Source organism: Sarcophilus harrisii, chromosome 4 (assembly GCF_902635505.1).
Source record: "Sarcophilus harrisii chromosome 4, mSarHar1.11, whole genome shotgun sequence".
NCBI lineage: Eukaryota > Metazoa > Chordata > Mammalia > Dasyuromorphia > Dasyuridae > Sarcophilus > Sarcophilus harrisii.
This window is the reverse complement of record NC_045429.1, coordinates 257256942-257275659: the sequence shown is the minus strand read 5'-3', so window position 1 is coordinate 257275659 and position 18718 is coordinate 257256942. Positions and strand designations below refer to the sequence as shown.

Here is an 18718-nt window from a genome sequence, read left to right as displayed (position 1 = left end):
TTTGCTCTCATTCATTTATAAAGCAAATACTACTTTGGGCAGAGAACTGAGTTAGGTACTTGTGGGAATGGGGTGATACCAAGAAGAAAAACACAGAATTTTCTAGTTAATGACTTTATACTATAGTTGGAAGGTGAAGTGCACACACATGCACACACAAAAAAAATAACAGCACAAAAATTAAATATCAATCTGAAATAAAATTATTAGAGTTATTATAAAACAATGACCCGAAGGATCAAAAATGTTTTTACAAAAATAAGGACTATGAGAGGTAGGAAGAAAGAGAAATAAAAATAAGTTAGGTTATTGAAGGAAGGCTTCATGAAAAGTATGAGATTTTAATTGTATCTTAAAAGAGTCATAGGATTCAGATAGACAGAAAAAAGGTAGGTATTATGCAGAATGGACTAGAGGGAAAAGAGATTAAATGGAAAAAGTATGGAAAACAAAACAAGCATTTATTATATACCTACTATATGCCAAATGCTGTGCTAAATGCTTTACTCTTATTATTTTATTTGAGTCTCATCACAACCCTAGGAACTAAGTGCTATTATTATATGATACTTATTTTACAGTAAAGGAAACTGAGGCAAGCAGGTTAAAAATGATTTTCATTTTTGGATCACATTTGCATATTTGGATCACATAGCTAAGAAGTGTCTGAGGCCAGATCTGAACTCAAATCTTCCTGATTTTAGGTCTAGTATTCTATCCATTGTGCTATCTGACTACCTAAATTCAGAAAGATAAATTAGGAAATTATTGTGATAATTATGGCAAAATGATGAAAACCTAGATGAACTAGGATGGAAATGGTTATAGAAAAGAAATGATGCTTTCAGGAAACATTATAAAAGTTGGGTCTCCTAAGACCTGATGACTTATTAAATATGGAGGTTAAACAAAAGGGAGAAGTTATGTTTGACTTCTAAAGTAGGAGCTTGAATAAAGGGGAGAAAATGGTACAATTTCTATGTTGGATGAAAAGAAATTGGGAAGAGGACCAGGTTTTGCTACTAAGATGAAGCTTAGTCTAAATTTCCTGAGCCAGAAGTGATGACAGGATATTAATGTGAAATATTCAATAAATGGTGCTGTGGAAGAGAAACCAGTCAAATAGCATGGGAGTCACTTGCTGAAAGGGGAAAGCTAAAATGACAGCTCTAAGAAGGAATAAGCTATTTGTTGGCTGAAGTCTGAAGCTCAGGGGAAACCCATAAGTAAAGGGCAACAGAGGAAGACAAGTAAGTAAAAAAAAAAAGGCAGGAAAATGGTCAGAGAAATGGAAGGAGGAACAGGTTAGAGATTACAGAAGTAAAGGGAGGAGGAAAAAAAAAGAATGGGAAGGGCAACATTGCTAATGATGCAGAAAGTTAAGTAGGTGAGACCCAAGGAAGTCAAAATCTTCGGCCTGTGGACCTAGATCCCACCTTATTACCTTTTTTGGTGTTCCCAGTACTTGGCAAATTTTGAATATTGTATCAATTTCACTGGCACCTGGGAAGAGGGGCCGTAGTGTGTAAACTTCTGCCATGATGCATCCCACAGCCCAGACATCAATAGGAGAACTGTAGTTGGTAGATCTCAGGAGAACTTCTGGAGCCCGATACCTAGGGTAACAAAAGTGAATTGCTAATTATTACTTTCCTTAATTTAAATTTAAATTAAATAATGTAATTAATGCCAGTGAAAGAATTTATAAATTTCATTTTTTTTTGTTTAGCTAAATATGAAATATAGACCTGTCACAGTTTATGAGTAGAGATGAATTTGTGAAAAAATACAGTATTTTAATGCACTGGGCTACATGTATTATATCATATGAGATATAGTTCATAAGTATCAGCATCAGCATATTAGAGTCAACATTATGGCAAGAAGTTTTTCTTATGAGGTTCTCTATAAAACATAGAATGATACTATGAGTCTCTGGGGAGCAACGTAGGGCACTGTGGGAAAATGGGACTTCCTAGAATGTCTAGAAAGAGTTGCTTCAATAAAAATTCCACATTCAGTTTCTTTTGCTTCAATGCTATATATGTCTCTATATCTGTTTATGAGATACTATGAGCCCTTTGCATCTTCTGAATTTCCATGGTGTGAAAAAGGCAGTTCTATACACAACATGTATTTACTATGTTGAGTCCTTCTATAGGTTATGAATAATTCCAAAGGAATTACTCTTCCAAAAAGAGAAACTGATCTTCATGGCTCATAAAACTTAGATGTGAGCCCAGGGTCTTGGAGAAGTCATGGGTTATGGTTTACAATGATACCTTTGAGTTATGAGTAATTCTTCAAAATTTCTTTGTATTTATTTCAGATAAGTCTACAAAGCATACTCATTCTACACAAATATCTCTGCAACTCAAGTGCCTTCAGGCAAAAATGCTTTATCAATGAAATATTCTTTATATATATGAATAAACCAGGAAAAAATGCCCTTCGCAGAAAATGTACAATATGAACTATGTATTCTATATAATGTAATAATATCTATCCAAAGTATTTCTCTTAATAAAATGGTAATGTTACTATAGCATAAAAACTTTAATGGCATCCTTACAATGATGGTTCTTCCTTTAAATAAATATTATTTTATGTATTTGAGAGAGAACAAATAGTATTCACCATCTTGTAGACACATAGTCAGTATAAGGTGGCCTCGATCGAATTTCTCTGGCTAATCCAAAGTCCGCTATTTTCACAAGTTCTGGTCCCATGCAAAGGAGGTTTTCAGGTTTTAAGTCTCTATGGAAGAAACCTACAAAAAGAATAAAACATAATCCATGAGCAATCTGTATTAGGATTTCATGTCTGTGTAACTTCTGCATAATGTTACATTTATGCTACTTTGTATATGTATACATGTGCACACACATTTTATATATATATATAACTTTCACTTGGTGATTTCATTTTTTGCCATTCTGAAGCGGTAAGCCTTTGCCTACTACACTGACCAAATTCAGACAGTATTAAGTTGGGTAATATTTATGAATGGCCTTTTATATACACTGCCAAGAAAAATAACTCTGATACGGATGAGTTAGTTTCAGTATGAAAAAGTGGCTGGTTCATTACCAACACAACTAAATGAAAGTTATAAACGCCTACCAAGGATATGAAAAACATATGTTCTAACAATTAGTATAATTGTTCCTAGATCCTTTGTCCTACAGAATAACCCTGTTTCATGTGATGTCCTTGAAGGCCTGATTGTCCACTTCTCTTTTGGAATTAGCTAAAGAATGTGTAAAATTATGAGGTTAGAGAACAATTCTTGATTTGTTTATACTGCTGAAGGACTCCCTTAGATCTTTACTCCTCTATTCTGAACCATACTGAAAAACAGGATAAACAAGTGGAATGATTGATGGACTAAGCAACAGGAAAATCATAGTTTACAACTGCAGCTCAGCTACTTATTAAAAGTCTAACCCAGGGCAAGCCACTTAACAGCTTTAAGGTTCATCTATAAAATGGGAAAATAATAATAGTATCCATTTAGAAGGACAATTGTGAGGGTCAAATAAAATAACACATAAAATACTCTGCAAACCTTTAAAGTCCTATATAAATGTGAATTATTATCATTATGTGGTTATATAATTTCTAATTCTTTTTAGACAAGCATTCAATCAATAATCATTTATTAAAAATATATCTATGTTTAACTGTAGCCTTCTTGGAGGAGGGAGGGAAGGGGAAAGGGGGAAAAATAATAAAGTAAAAAGGGCACAGCAGAGAACAAAAAAAAAACTTACAAGAAGGCAAAGAAAAGATGGGCATTTCTGAATACAATGTATAGTATTTATTAGATACAATTTCTTGAAAATTTATTGTTTCATATTTGGAATTCTCTTGTAAGTTCTCTGTGCATATGACAATGCCTTTTCTTTTTCTGTTTTTTTTCTTCCTATTTTGTATTTAAGTTCTAAATGAAAAGAAAAAACTAAAAAAAGAAAGAAAAAGCAATTATTTATTAAGCACCTATTGTGTGTCAGATACTTTTTTTTTTTTTACAAAGATAAACCAAAATAGTCTCTGTTTAGCTTACACCTAATGGGAGAGACAACATACACATATTTAATCATATACAAACCACTAGCAAAACATACAGAAGGTAACCTTGGAGAGGAGGTCTAGAAACTCAAAGATGTTTTCTTGTTGAACCTTTAAGTACCACTGTCTTACCACATTGCCTAGTACATAGTAGGAGATGAATAAATGTTTAATGACTGATATTTTGAAAAGGAAATTATAGATAACCTTATTTAACAGGTAGTATGACAGTGAAAAATGCATTGAACTTAGATTCAGAAGTTCTAGACTCAGCAACTAGACCTGGGTAGGTTCTAGGCCAAGTGTGCCACTTACTAATTGTCTAATTTCAAATCACTCAACATCACAGAGTTGGTTTTTATTTGTAGGGAAAATGGTAGGGAATGATTAAATAAAATAACATATCTAAAAACATTATAAACCACAAGAGAGATATGTAAAATAGGGCATAATTATTTAGGAAAAAGTAAATAAAAGTGAATTATTTAAGGTGAACTGAGTTATCTACATAATGCTGTCAAGTGAAAAAAAATACCTTTTAATTCTCTTAGCTAAATTTTGGGCTAAGGCTTTGATTATTGTTATCTTTTTCTTTTTGGTTGGGTCAAAATTGTCATGTCATTTTTCTTACCTTCAACCTTCTACTGACTCTTAATAGTATCTCATATCAAAGTTATTCTTCTCACTATTGATGCTAATCTAGTTCCAGCTAGGTAACTCACATTAAATTAACCAGCACTCCTGCGATAGGATCTCACTATATATCACCCTCTTCGATTATCTACTGTGAGACACTACTCATCTCCCATTTTGTCAAGACCTCTCCTCATCTTCTTTCAAGACCATCTTCCAACCCCACTCCAAAATGAGATCCTTTGTTGGCTAGAATTAGGACTCTGGATTCTCACAAATTTCTGCATAAACATTTTTTCTTCTCCTCAGAATTCAATTCAATCACACATTAGGGTAGGGGGAAAAAGTAAAAATTACATAAAAGTAACGTATATGTAATAGACTTATGGTTGAAATAGACATATGTTGATTATATATTTGGTCTCAATGTTATATCAATTCCTAAAGGCCAGTAATTAATGATAATGATAATGAGTCCTTGTGGTAAAATGGCTAGAAATCCAGCTTCAACATCAGGAAGAAGTAGGTTCAAGTTGAGCTAATGACCATGGAAAAGAAATTCAACCTCTCCATGCCTCAAACAACTAGCTCTTTAAGACTGTAAGTTGCAAAGGAGAAGCTGATCTCACTAGGAATTCCTTATTCAGACACCCCTTCCACATTGGCAACTTTCCCCATTAAGGTTTCAATATGTTGTGGGTCAGTATAAGAAATTAAATGGGGATTTGAAAGGACTTTTGCAGAAGCTGCAGATGACACATGAAGACCAGCAGAAGACAAAGAACCTATGACCAAATACTTAACCCAAATTTTACAATAAGGTACACCCCATAAAAGAAAAAAAATTCAGGCTTCTTCCCTGGTATGAAGAGAGGGCCAAAAAATTTTGCATGGATTTTCCAAATTTCAGGGGCATTGCACCCCTAACCCTTATGATGAGGAAAAGATAACTTTACTAATGAAATTATAAATATTATTTAATTAGCATAATTATGGTAAAAATAGTAATGATAATTTTAGAAAGGCACTATCATGTATAGACAAAGGGAAATGCAGAGGACTCAGAAGCCCTGATTTCTGGTCTGCTTTGTCACTATTTTTGTATCATTTACCTTCTGTGGACCCCATCTCCCTTTAAAGAAAATAATTTTCTTTAAAGTAAACAACTCCCTCTAATAGCAACAATCCACGTGACATGAATGATGATGACTTACTGCTACTACTAAAGATAAATACTTTACATTTGAATGTTTTTTTGTATACACTACCTTGCTTTTTCCAATAAACTAATGGTGCAGGTTGAGCTGAGGATTATATATATCTACTTTATAAATGAAGAAGTCAAGATTTCAGAGACACCAAGTGATTAACCTGAAATCACACAGCAAGTAGAAAGAGACAAACACTAGAAATCTGGGCTTCTGTCCAATATTCTTTCTATTATACAACAGTTTGTGAGTGTTTTTGTCCACCACTCCCCCATGCTTATAAATTTTCAAGAGGAGCAACTGGATCCAAGATCTCTCCCTCAGTCTCATTCCCTGTAAGATAGAATTGCCAAATTGTTCATGTGTTAATGGCCTTAAGTGGCCATTAATGGCCTTAATGGCCATCCCAACATAGATGGGACAATGAACTCTTTGGTTTCCTTTATTAATGATGACTTGCATTGTGGATCCAGATCACAGATCTGGAGCTCTAAAGGATTAGAGGTGGACCATTAAATTCATCAGAAAGACAAGAAAAGCAAAGCATGGAAATATTAAATAATTTGACTAGATAGTAAACGTCTGAGGCAAGTTTTGATTGATTGAACTTAAATAAGAAAGAGTTGTACAAAGTTTTCAGCCTCATTCTTTCTTCCTAAGTAATCCAAGTCCAGTGGCAAGACAAAAGTCAAGTCTACTGGCAATGACCAAGGATATAGTAGATGGCCTTGACATCTTCAATGTCTGACCATGCTGTAAGTTTGAACTTCAGCTGCCTTTATGACCATTAGAACAAATTGTTCTCATCTGCCCATTCCACCGGAGGAAGTCTTCACAAGTATGGTTTGAGCAGTCACTGCATGGTCTGAGGTCTCTCAGTTACCCCCAACCTGGTTTAGGCCATCTGCTGAAATGGTTTTACCAAGGTGTGGCCACTATGTATGCTATTGATTCTTGGAGACACAAGTAGGAGATGAGTAACAGGTAAACACCAAAAGTGGATGAACTGCCCCAAAAAGGATTGGGCAAGCCCTCGTGCAAGAGTTGCTATGAGAAAGGATATGGCAACGTGATCCCATTTATAATCACTATGACTGCCACTATATTTTATGATTTTTGAGCAAATTATTTAACTCCTCTTCAATTATAAATCCATAAAATAAGGCAGGTAAATATCACAATGAATAAAATTGTTTAGGGTTCTAGGAAGTTAAGGGCACAATGGATAAAGAGAGTCAGGAAAATTCATCTTCCTGAGTTCAAATTTGTCCTCAGACAGTTATTATATATGAGATATTGAGCAAGTCACTTCACCCTGTTTTCCTCAGTTTCCTCATTTTTAAAATGAGTTGGAGAAGGAAATGGCAAACTACTCCAGTATCTTTGCCAAGAAAACTCCAAATGGGGTCATGAAGAATCGAACAACTGAAAAAAAATAATAACCAGGAAGTTAAGTGATTTGTCTATAGAGTCTTGTTGTCATTTCACACTACAGCTTCTTGAAGACACAAATGAGAGTTGAGTGCTAGGTAGATAGCAAAAGCAGATGGGAAGCCGTGAAAAGGGCTCACACCAAAGGCGCTAGTCCTTCTGGAATACCCCATATACCCTTACACAATGCTATCTCTCATTATTATACATATGCTTGCATCTTAGGAGCATCAAATTCAGGAAAAGTCACCCTCATCACTTGCTATCAGCTACTACTGAATAACAAAGTGAAAATTGTTCCTGCTCTGAAAAGCTCCCATTATTTAAGAAATGTTGACTGACAATAGTTTTATATTTCAGGATGCTGAAAAAATAGAAGAATATGCCCTATTATCCTGGCAGGAAGTTAATACATGTATTTATTCTATTTATGACCAGGCAAGCAAAATGCCAACTGAAAGAGCAGGTGCTCCCACCCCTCCTTCACAATGCCACATCAGATGGAAGGTGCTGGTAGCAAAAGGTATCCATTGCAAACCTTATGGAAAAGAGATGTTGTTATTTCTATTTACAGTAAATTTTCTGTATTTACAGTATTTTCTGTAAATAGAAATAACAACAGCTCTTTTCCATATGCTTTGCCTCTTATCAGGAAGATGCATTTCCATAATTATATTATTCAATTCACACCCACAACATCATTGAGAAGAAAGAAGGGTGCAGATATTATTCCCAACATAAATGGAAAGGAACTAAAGCACAGAGAAAATTTAGGGAAAGAAGAGAGATTGGAAGTCTTAAAAGTTACTTAATCAGGAAGATTCATTTTCCTTACAAGCTGTGTGACTGAGCAAGTCACTTAACTCTGCCTCAGTTCCTCATTTGAAAAATGAACTGGGGAAGAAAATGACAAACCATTCCAGTGTCTTTGCCAAGGAAAGCCCAAATGGGGTCATGGAGAGCCAGAGAGTTGGAAAAACAATTGATAAATAATAATTCAATCCACTCATTTTATAAATGGAAGAAGCTGAAGTCCAAAAAGTTCAGTGGCAGAGCCAGGATCTAAATCCAAATCATGTGATTCCACTGCTTCTCAACATGTCTTCCTCAAGGTCATCCAACAAGTTAGGGCTGCATGGGAGCTTACTCCCAATAGAGTATAAAAACCAGTGTCCCCTAAAATTCATGAGTACCTTCAGGGTTCAATATGAGTCAGCAGGTTGTGGTCATGTGGGACAATTTACATATTTAATGCTAGCAACAAACACATGCTCTGACATTTTTCCGTGGCCTTAAAGTAAGGCTGTGTTTTCACTCCAGTGGGGAAAAAAACACATTAGTGACATGAACTTACAGCTATGGCAACTGACTGTAGAACAGTTCTGCTCTCTCAAAGGAGTCTTATTCACCCGGGGCAGGGTGTACTTTCTCACACTGAGGAAGAGGTAACGAGAAAGCATGGGACCCAGGAGAGCATCACTCTGTAAGCCGTTCTGCTCTTGATTTTTCCACCAAGTTTTAACATGACAATAAAGGATAAGAATTATTATCAAGTTGTATATATCTGAGGAAGTGGTGAAAAGAGATTTGAATTTAGAGTCAGACCTGAGTTCAAATCTAAGTTCTCTTACTTACTAACTGCTATGACCTTTGATGATATGGTAGAGTAAATAGAAGACTAGCTATGGAGTCACAGGAACAAAGTTCAAATCCCACTTCTGACACTTGCTAGCCGGGCAAATCATTTCACTTTTGTATACCTTAGCCTCTTCAGATACTTACTGGCTATGTGACCCTGGGCAAACTTAAAGCATGCTTTGCCTCAGTTTCCTCATCTGTAAAACGGGAATAATAATAACAGTACTTATTTCACAGGATTGTTGTGAAGATCAAATGTGATAATATTTGGAAATCACCTAGACAATACCTGGTATGTAGTAAGTTCTATATAAATATACATACTAGCTATCATTATCATTATCATTGTCATTTTTATTATTATTATGTCATTGCCTTTCTACAGATGTGAAATTTTTTGTATACTGTTATTTGATGTTAATGTCATTTTTGTCAGTAGGTTTTGCTTTGTTATAAAGAAAGTTTCAATGATCAGTGGGGGGGAAATATTTAGAAATGACTTTTGCAAAAAACAAAGTTATTAGTAAAATTTATAAATGAATAATAAATTCAAATAATGTAGACATTCCCACTAAGCATCTATTACTTTGAATAACTCCATGAAGACATTTTTACTGGTTGATGTTTCTGGTCTGAAGATTTGGAGCTGGATAGGATGTCGGAAGACATTTAATCCAAATCTTTCATTTTAAAAATGAGAAAACTGCGGTCTAGAAAGATTATATGATGAGGTCACACGGGAATTCAGTGGTAGAGCTGAGAATTTTTGCCCATGCTTTCTGAATCCAAATCCAATGCCCTTTCCTCTCTATCAGCTGGCTTTCCTCTTAAATTCCTCTTAAAGAGCTTCTATACCTTGTTCATGTCTTCCCATTCCTAATCTTCTTATTCTAAACTCTTTTTTTTAGTCTTTTTTATTGCTTTTTATTTACAAAACATATGCAAAGGTAATTTTTTCAATAATGACCCTTGCAAAACCTGTTCCAAATTTTGCCCTCCTTCTTCCTCCCCGATGGCAGGTAGTTCAATACAGGTTAAATATATTAAAATATATGTTAAATCCAATATATGGATACATATTTATACAGTTATTTTGCTGCACAAGAAAAACCAGATCTAGAAAGAAAAAAAGCCCTGAGAAAGAAAATAAAAATGCAAGCAAACAGTAACAGAAACAGTGAAAATGCTATGTTGTGGTCCACACTCACTTCCCATAGTCTTCTCTCTGCATGTAGATGGCTCTCTTCATTCCTGAACAATTGGAACTGGTTTGTTATTCTAAAATCTTAAAACAAATCAAAAAGCTCCAAATGTACCCATTCCCCATCTTTCATAGAGATGCTAGATCAGGAACAGTTTTTTGCAAGTAACCTGTGGCCAGAAAAAACTCATGTTTACACAAATCAGAACTAGGTTCCATCTTAGGCACTTGTATCTCCTTGGAACATACCACTACAGTTGATTTCCCTCGGGAAAAATAGTATTTGGCTTTCTTTGCTCCTGCCATTTTTTCCTTGGAATATAAAGATCTTTGCTACAAAAAGATCCTGATATTTCATGAAAGCTGTCAAATTAGTAACATTTACAATACAAGAGAAGATTTATTTAGCTAACTAAAAGTTAAAAATATAAAATATTTACACCTATGCTCTAAAACAGTCAAGACAATTTTCCTTCCTTCTCTAATAGGCCTCTACCTCCCAGGGAGAGTTTTCTAAATATATAGCACCTCCTTGAACATTGTACATAATAATATCAACATTGTGTGATGATCAATTACGAGTGACTTAACTTTTCACGATAATACAATTATCCAAGGCAATTCCAAAAGACTCATGATGAAAAATGAAAATCTGAATGCAGATCAAAGCACACAATTTTCACTTTTGTTTTTGTTTTTCACAGTTATTTTTCCCTTTTGTTCTATTTTTTCTTTCACAACATGACTAATGTGGAAATATGTTTCACATGATTACACATGTATAATCTATATCAGATTGTAATCTTGGGGAGGGGGAAGGAGAGGAAGGGAAAAAGGAAAATATGTAATTCATAAACTTACCAAAAAAATAATGTTAAAAACTATCTTTACATGCAACTGGGAAAAAATACTATTAAAAAAAAAAAAGCAAAACAAATAAACAAAAAAATTCCCTTACAAGTGGGAAAACACAGGGTCTCTAGAGGGTTGAGGCACTTTGCCCAGACCTGCAGTATCCATGGAACTGAAAGTATAAGTGAAGAGCAAGAAGTGGGTTTGTTCCTCCATATATAGGCTCCATCTCTGACTGTTCCTTGGCCCCTAGATCCTCCCAAGTCCAGGAATCAAATGTAACTTTTCATCTGCCATTTGTGCTTCAAAACATATGATTGCTGATAGACTTTGCAGGCGAGTCCAACTGGCTCTTATCTGTTTAATTTCTCAGATCTAGTTCTTTGGGTCCCCTTGTCTCTTTTCTCCTTTTCAAAATGCCAAGTCCAAGCAAATAGTCTAAAAGCATGAACTGGTTGCAAATCAATCATCCAAATACAGTGTTAATGGGGTTCAAATCTGCCTTAGTCACTATCAAACTATGTAACTCCAGGTAAGTCATTTAACCCTATTTGCCTTAGTTTCCTCATCTATGAAATGAACTGGAGAAGGAAGTGACAAACCAGTCCAGTATCTTTTGATGAGAAAACCCCTAATGAATCATAAAGAGTTAAACACTACTAAAAATGAATGAAAAATATCATAAATGGTTCTTCCCTATAAGGATCAGATACTCTAATTTGCAGTGCCTACAAATGTGAAGTTTAAAGTGCTATATAAATGACAGCTGTTATCACTATTTTATTAGTACCTTCATTAGAATTCATAGGTACTCTCCTCAAATCCAAGTCCTTAGTGAGAGTTCAGACCTCCCATAACTTAGTGTCCCTAGGGATTGTACCTAATCCCTACATGTATTGCACAAAGTTCCTCCAAGATCATGTCTGCCTTGGTTCAAGCAAGTTTCTGTTGATTCTAGAACACTATAAGTGCTTAAATCTTAAACCCAAAGAGTACTCCAATTAGGGGTATCTCATTCTTACCTGAGTCCATTAGTATTTGCCACTTATGCTTTAGAACAGCAGCAAGAAGAAAGGGAAAAATATTTTGGGAAACAAAATTGTTGTGCATGGATTGGGGAACAGCCAAAAAAAACCCCCAAAACAAAAACTGAATGTAGTTTAGCCCTCATGAGTATTTTTCTCCATAACAATTCATTTTCCTGTGCCCGCCAGTTTTTGTTTTCTTCTATTTACAACAGAGTGGAACAGTACAAATGGCAGTGTACTTGGAGTCTGCTACTTGTTACCTATAGGCGAATCATTTTATCTGCTGGGGCCTCAATTTCCTCATTTATTAAATGAGATGATTAGATTATAGCCCTAAGAGTTGCTAGAAATCTGTGAGTAGAAGCCTTGGTTTCTGCCTGTTTCATGTTAAATATTTTATCTGAGTGTCATGATAAATACAATTTGCATCCAATAGTTTCCGTAGTAACCATATTAGGTCCATCTGCTTATATGTGTGTGTGTGTGTGTGTGTGTGTGTGTGTGTGTGTGTGTCTGTAGAGAGAGAGAGACGTCTTTTTTTGAAAATGGCTACTGATATCTTTTATTTTTACATCATCTATATTTCCTACTATATCCTTCTTCTCATTCCCTCCCAGAGAGCATTCTTTATAATAAAGGGAAAAAAAATAGGAAGAAAAAAATCCCAGAAAATATAATTAACATATCAAAAAAGCCTAATTTCATGAACACTGTTCCACACTCATGGTCCATAATCTCTGCAAATAAAAGTAAAGAAGGGTATCTTCCCATATCTTTTCTTTAGGGCCACATTTGGTCATTACAATTTTTAGCATTCAGTTTCATTGTTGCTGTTATTTTTAAAATTTACCTACCAGGATTACTGGGAAGATCAACTGAATTAATATTGATAAAGCATTTATTACAGTGCCTGAAACACAGTAGGATCTATCTAAACTATATAAACAATAAATTAATTGTATCAACTGACTCAGATTTAAATTAGTAAGACTAAGGGGGAAAAGCTTCACAATGATACAATAATATAAATGAAAATAACAATAAAATTAAATAAAACAATGTGGTTTTTTTGTTATTGCCCTGATTCTGCCTTCTCCATTCAGCATCAAGTCATTTAAGACTCCATAGGTTTCTCTTGAATCCATCATTTTCATTATTTCTTACAGCACAGGAATATTCTACTAAATTCATATATCACAATTGGTTGAGCTGTTCCCCAATCAATAGACATCTTTACTAACTTTGTTTCCTAGCACGTATTTGGTTCCACAATTACATACCTACTTCTCCCTGCTGTACCACAAAGCAAGAGAAGGCCCAGAAAATGCAAAGAAAACACAGCAGGGGTTTTGTAGTAGATCAGGAATGTTAGAAAAGTCAGAAAAGGCTGTCCCTTTCATTTGCACTATCACTTTAAGCAGAATGAATAGATTCTCTATAGGTGTGATGAGGAAGAGATTATAAAATAACATTTGGGGTAGAGACATGCAGTCACTTAAATGAAGTAGCAATGAAGATTAATGCAGGAATAGCAAAGTCTTGTTTCCATCTCGTACTCAATCCAAGCGATACATACTCATTAATTAGAATGATTGCAAAAGTTCCATATTATTTAAATTGACTTCCTTTCCTTCTCTTTGTTTTTAAAATAACATTTAATTCTTTTTTTGTTGTTTTTTAATAATAGCTTTCCCCCCAAAAAATACATGCAAATATAGCTTTCAACATTCATCCTTTCAAAAGCTTGTGTTTCAAACTTTTCTCCTTTCCTTTCCCCTCACCCCCTTCCCCTAGAAAGCAAGGGGAATAATCCAATATAGAATAACATACAATTCAACACTGTGATGCTCCATTGTACTCCATGGTAAGATGAATTCAGAGAAATATGGGAAGACATAGGCTTCTGTGATGAGCTCCAGGTGTGGAGTGAGGAAGACAAGTTTAAATCCAACCTCAAGACACGTACAGGCTATGCAGTGTTGCTTAACCTCTTTTGCCTCAGTTTCCTCAACAGTAAAATGGGGATAATTAAAATGCATACCTATCAGGGTTACTGAGGAGATAAAATGAGTTAATATTGATAAATCATTTAGTTCAATACCTGGCACATAGTAGGATCTATATAAACACTGGCTATTATTTATTATTATTATCAGTATCAACTCAGATTGAAGTTAACAGGACCAAGGGAAAAAAGCTTCATGATGTAAATGAAAATAATGATAAAATTAAGTAAAACAATGTTTAACTACATTAACCAATTTTTTCTCCAGAGAAGAAATGAAGAAATACCACACTTTCTTTTTGATAGGGGAGATGGAGGACTGTAGATAGGGAATATTGTCAGAGGTTGAAATTGTTTTGCTTAACTATTTTTCTTAATTTCTAGAGAAGACTCATTGAAGATGGACAATATTACTCTTAAAATGAGGAAATAATTACAACACAAAATCAAAAAAGAAAAAATAAAGTTGAGAAAAAAACATCCTGGCAATTCTCATGTAATAACAATATTAAAAAAAAAACTGGCAGATTGCTTTTTCTTATGATCTTTACTAATACACAAAGACATGAACCATCTGTGATTTTATCAGAATAGGGAACTATCATTGTGGGGAACTCCCTCCATAGAGCAGATTGTGAACAATCTTGTTTCTTAGCAAATAAATTGATGGGAGTTGCCAAAAACTGTAGTAAGACTAAATGACTTGCCCAAGATTAGAAAGCTATCTAGTTTCAGAGGCAGGATTTGAATTTAAGCTGTTCTGTTTCCAAGCACAGCATTTACACACCAGAATATGTTTTATCCATTTTTTGCAGACAAGGCTAACTAAGACATCCATATATCAAGACCTAGATGGAGAGCTTCCTGTTTATTTCATACAGGACACCTTCCATGTGCCTGAAGCCTGCAAAGGATACAGAGAACAAGGTGGATGACCATCGGCTGAATAATGAGGGACTAACATTATATATCCTATTAATTATAGGATATGAATTATAGGATATGGATTGCATTTCTTCCTCACCTCCATTGCTTAGAATCTCTAGTTTTCTTCAAAGTTCAGGTCAAGTACCACTTTCTACCTGAAGTTTTTCTGGATTACCTGAACCACTGTTGCCACCTCCCGTGAAATTATCTTGCATTTGTCTATTTTTGTATGTGTATGTGTTGATTTCTTAGAGAGAATAAAAAATATCTTGAGAACAGAGACAGCTTCAATTTTGACTTTGTATCATTATCACCTGGAACATTACAGGCATTTAATAAATGCCTGATGGCTGATATGATGCACTGTTAGTATTCAAAGAGGCAAGCTTGAAAAACTTCCCAATAAGCAAAGCAGTCCAGAAGGGAAATGATTTACCTCTAGAAGAATTTCCCTTTCATTTGAGCTCTTCAAGCAAATTCTAGATGACCATTTGTTAAATTTGTTATAAAAGGGATTCTTCTTTTATCGTGTGTTGGATGAGTTAGTCACAAAGTTCTTTTTAATTTTTGAGATTTTATAAAAAACTACAATAACAATTTTGACTTTAAAATGAAAGATGAAAAGAATTATATTTCTAATGTACAAAATCAGAGGACTTGGTGCTCTAAATAATACACATGAGCCTAAAGAACCATGAATTCTATGGCTTCCCCAATAATAAGCCATGTAGCTTTCAACTGGTAATAACTCTTGGATGTAGAAAAACAACAATGATGCTAGAGGTCACAGATATAAGATAAATTAGCAAATAGGGGCATGACAAATATTGAGCTGAGAAATCCAGGAATCAGGAAGGTGACAAACTCAAAAGTCCATCAACAATGCTTCAGCCTTCCTATACCAATGCTTTCCACATATATTGTCACATAATTCACTTTACTGTAATTTAAAAGAATAATTGCCTCAAATGACTTACCATGTTTGTGGATGAATGCAAGACCCTGTAGTATCTGGTACATGATATTCCTAATAGCAGACTCAGGAAACAACTTGCTTCTGTATTAGGTAGAGAAAGAAAAATCATGTTATAAGTTTAGGTTAACATGTAAAAATATATTCTCTGTTCCCGAGTTCTGATAACAATAATTGAGAAGGGGTTAAAATAACAGTTATAGAATAAAGAAACACTAGAGGTCTTTCCAATATTATTGGAGATAAAGCAAAGTTATCCATTATCACTGTTATTATTTGCTATAGGCCCAGAAAGATTAGCCATAGCAATAAGAAAAGAATAAGAAAATGAAGAAATAAGTAAAGGAAAAATACAAACAAATGTTTTTACTTTATGCAGATGAAGGATGGTTTATCTATAGAATTCAGATTCAACTAAAAATTAATTGAAATAATTAACTTTGGTGAAGTAGCAGGATATAAAATAAATCTATAAAATAATACTTTTGCTTATGAATATAACTACAAAAAAACTTTTAAAGAAATAAAGTATTATTAAATAATTTGGATAAAAATTAATTACTTATGTGTGGGCCATGCCAAGATAATAAAAATGATGATGATAGTATATAAACAACTTTACAAAAGAATTACTTTATATAAAAATCCATCTAGAAGAACAAAAGATCAAGAATCTCCATGGTAACTTTTAAGTTACAGATCTTAAACTATACAATCAAACAGTAGTCATCAAAACAATCTGATACTAATTAAAAGAAATAGAAAGGCTATAGGGTTGCCAAAGAAAAATGAAAAAAAAAAAAAGAAAATAGAGTCATTAAAGCATGTTTTTGCAATGCTTAGAAGAGAATAGAAGGATGGGGAAAAAAATCATAGGCAAGCAGGGCAACTCTGAAAGTTATATGTTGGATTTATTATATACTTAAAAGGAATAGCAAGTTATATATAAAAGACACTCAGTTTTACATTCTATTTTATATACAGAGATACTAATTATATTGGGTGTTTAAAGTTCAGAAAAGAATTATTTTCATTTTTTAAAGTTCAGAATAAATTAAATAAAAATTTTAAATGGAAAATTTGATAAGTAGAATAAATTGGGTATGTAAGATTCATAAGCAATGGAAACATGGGAGCACAGTGTTCACTAAATCCAAGGACACAAATCATTAGGATAAGGGTTTATTACTCAACAAAGTCTGTCAAGAAAATTTTGGAAAGCAATCTGGAAGAAATTAAGCTGAAAGCATCTCTCATCTTAATATGGCAAAAAGCTCCAAATGGATATATAATCTAGACATAAAAGGCTATGTCATAAACAAATTATAATAAGACAATGGAAAAAGATTATTTTTACCATTATGGATAGATGAAGAATTCTTGACACAAAAAAAACTTCCTGGATGGCCTTAAGAATTACAATTACCTAAGATCAGCAAAGTAAGTAAATTTCTTTTTGCTAAACTAGATATGTTAACAATGAATAAATTGAACAGAATTTGAGGGTACTTTTGGAAGTATGTAATCTCTAAGAAAATAAAGCTGTGCCTACTCTCTTGGGAATAATGACATGTTCATTTGGATTATATGCTTTGAATAACCACCAGTGAACAGTCCATTTAAAGTGGACATCTATTATGGCATCTTGAGTCTTTTTCCTGTATAATCTTGGGCTCATCTTAAGTCTTTCAAATAATAGGAAGTTTCATAAGCCCCAGACTAAGTAACTTAGCTATTAAAATGGAGAAAGAGAAGTCAGAGGCATAGTCTCTATAAAGCACTTAGCACAGTACCTTGACGACAAACAGGAAATGTTTAAGAAATGCTGATTGATTGATTACTAACCAAGTAAAAGACAAAAGTAAAGCAACCTTTCTTTTTTTTTTTTTTTTAATAGCCTTTTATTTACAGGTTATATGCATGGGTAACTTTACAGCATTAACAATTGCCAAACCTCTTGTTCCAATTTTTCACCTCTTACCCCCCCCCCAGATGGCAGGATGACCAGTAGATGTTAAATATATTAAAATATAGATTAGATACACAATAAGTATACATGATCAAACCGTTATTTTTAAAGCGACCTTTCTATAACAAATTCCCCAAACTGTACCTTTCTTTCATTAGCTGATAAAGATTTTCTTTCATGTATTCAAAAATAAAATAAAGATTATCATTTTCCCTGATAACTTCTTTCAGTTTTACTACATTGGCATGGTTCAGCTTCTTTAAAGACTAGAAAAAAAAAGAAAGAAGAAGGATTTGGTTAGAAAAATAAAATCTTTTATCTTCTACTTATTAACATCTAACATTTATAAGAAGCTTTAAAGATTACATATCACACATATCTCATTTGAATCTTTGAGATGGGTAAAACAAATATTATCACTATTTTACAAATAAGGAAATTAGTGAGGATGGAGGTAAGGGAGGCTGAGGCTGGTGGATCACTTGAGCTCAGGAGTTCTGCGCTGCAGCATAGTGAAGGCTGTTTGGGTGCTGACACTAAATCTGGTTCCCATGATTAGTGTACATGGGGAAGCCAGACTGCGTAAGAAGGGACAAACTCACAGAAACAGAGCAATTTAAAGCTTCTATAGATGATCAATATTAGGACTGAGTCCCTGACTGATCATTGAACTTGAAGTCTAGACAAAACAGAGAGAGTCAATTTCAAAATAATAATTAGGGGAAAAAATCTAAAGTTAAGAGAAGTGACTTGATTGTGGTCACATAAACAACTGTTAAAAT

General features: G+C 34.0%; 1 protein-coding gene across 6 annotated transcripts in view; it reads right to left on the bottom strand.

Annotated features, from left to right (window-relative positions):
• The window catches only part of CILK1 (ciliogenesis associated kinase 1), an 84497-nt gene that overhangs the window by 26792 nt on the left and 38987 nt on the right, over nucleotides 1-18718 (bottom strand). For all 6 annotated transcript variants that reach the window (XM_012549127.3, XM_023503036.2, XM_031964721.1 and 3 more), the window contains 4 exons: nucleotides 18081-18202; nucleotides 15972-16051; nucleotides 2638-2770; nucleotides 1445-1616 (listed from right to left, as the gene is read on the bottom strand). In XM_012549127.3, coding sequence (XP_012404581.1) covers nucleotides 1445-1616; nucleotides 2638-2770; nucleotides 15972-16051; nucleotides 18081-18202 — 507 coding nt within the window. The remainder of the gene's footprint in view (nucleotides 1-1444; nucleotides 1617-2637; nucleotides 2771-15971; nucleotides 16052-18080; nucleotides 18203-18718) is intronic.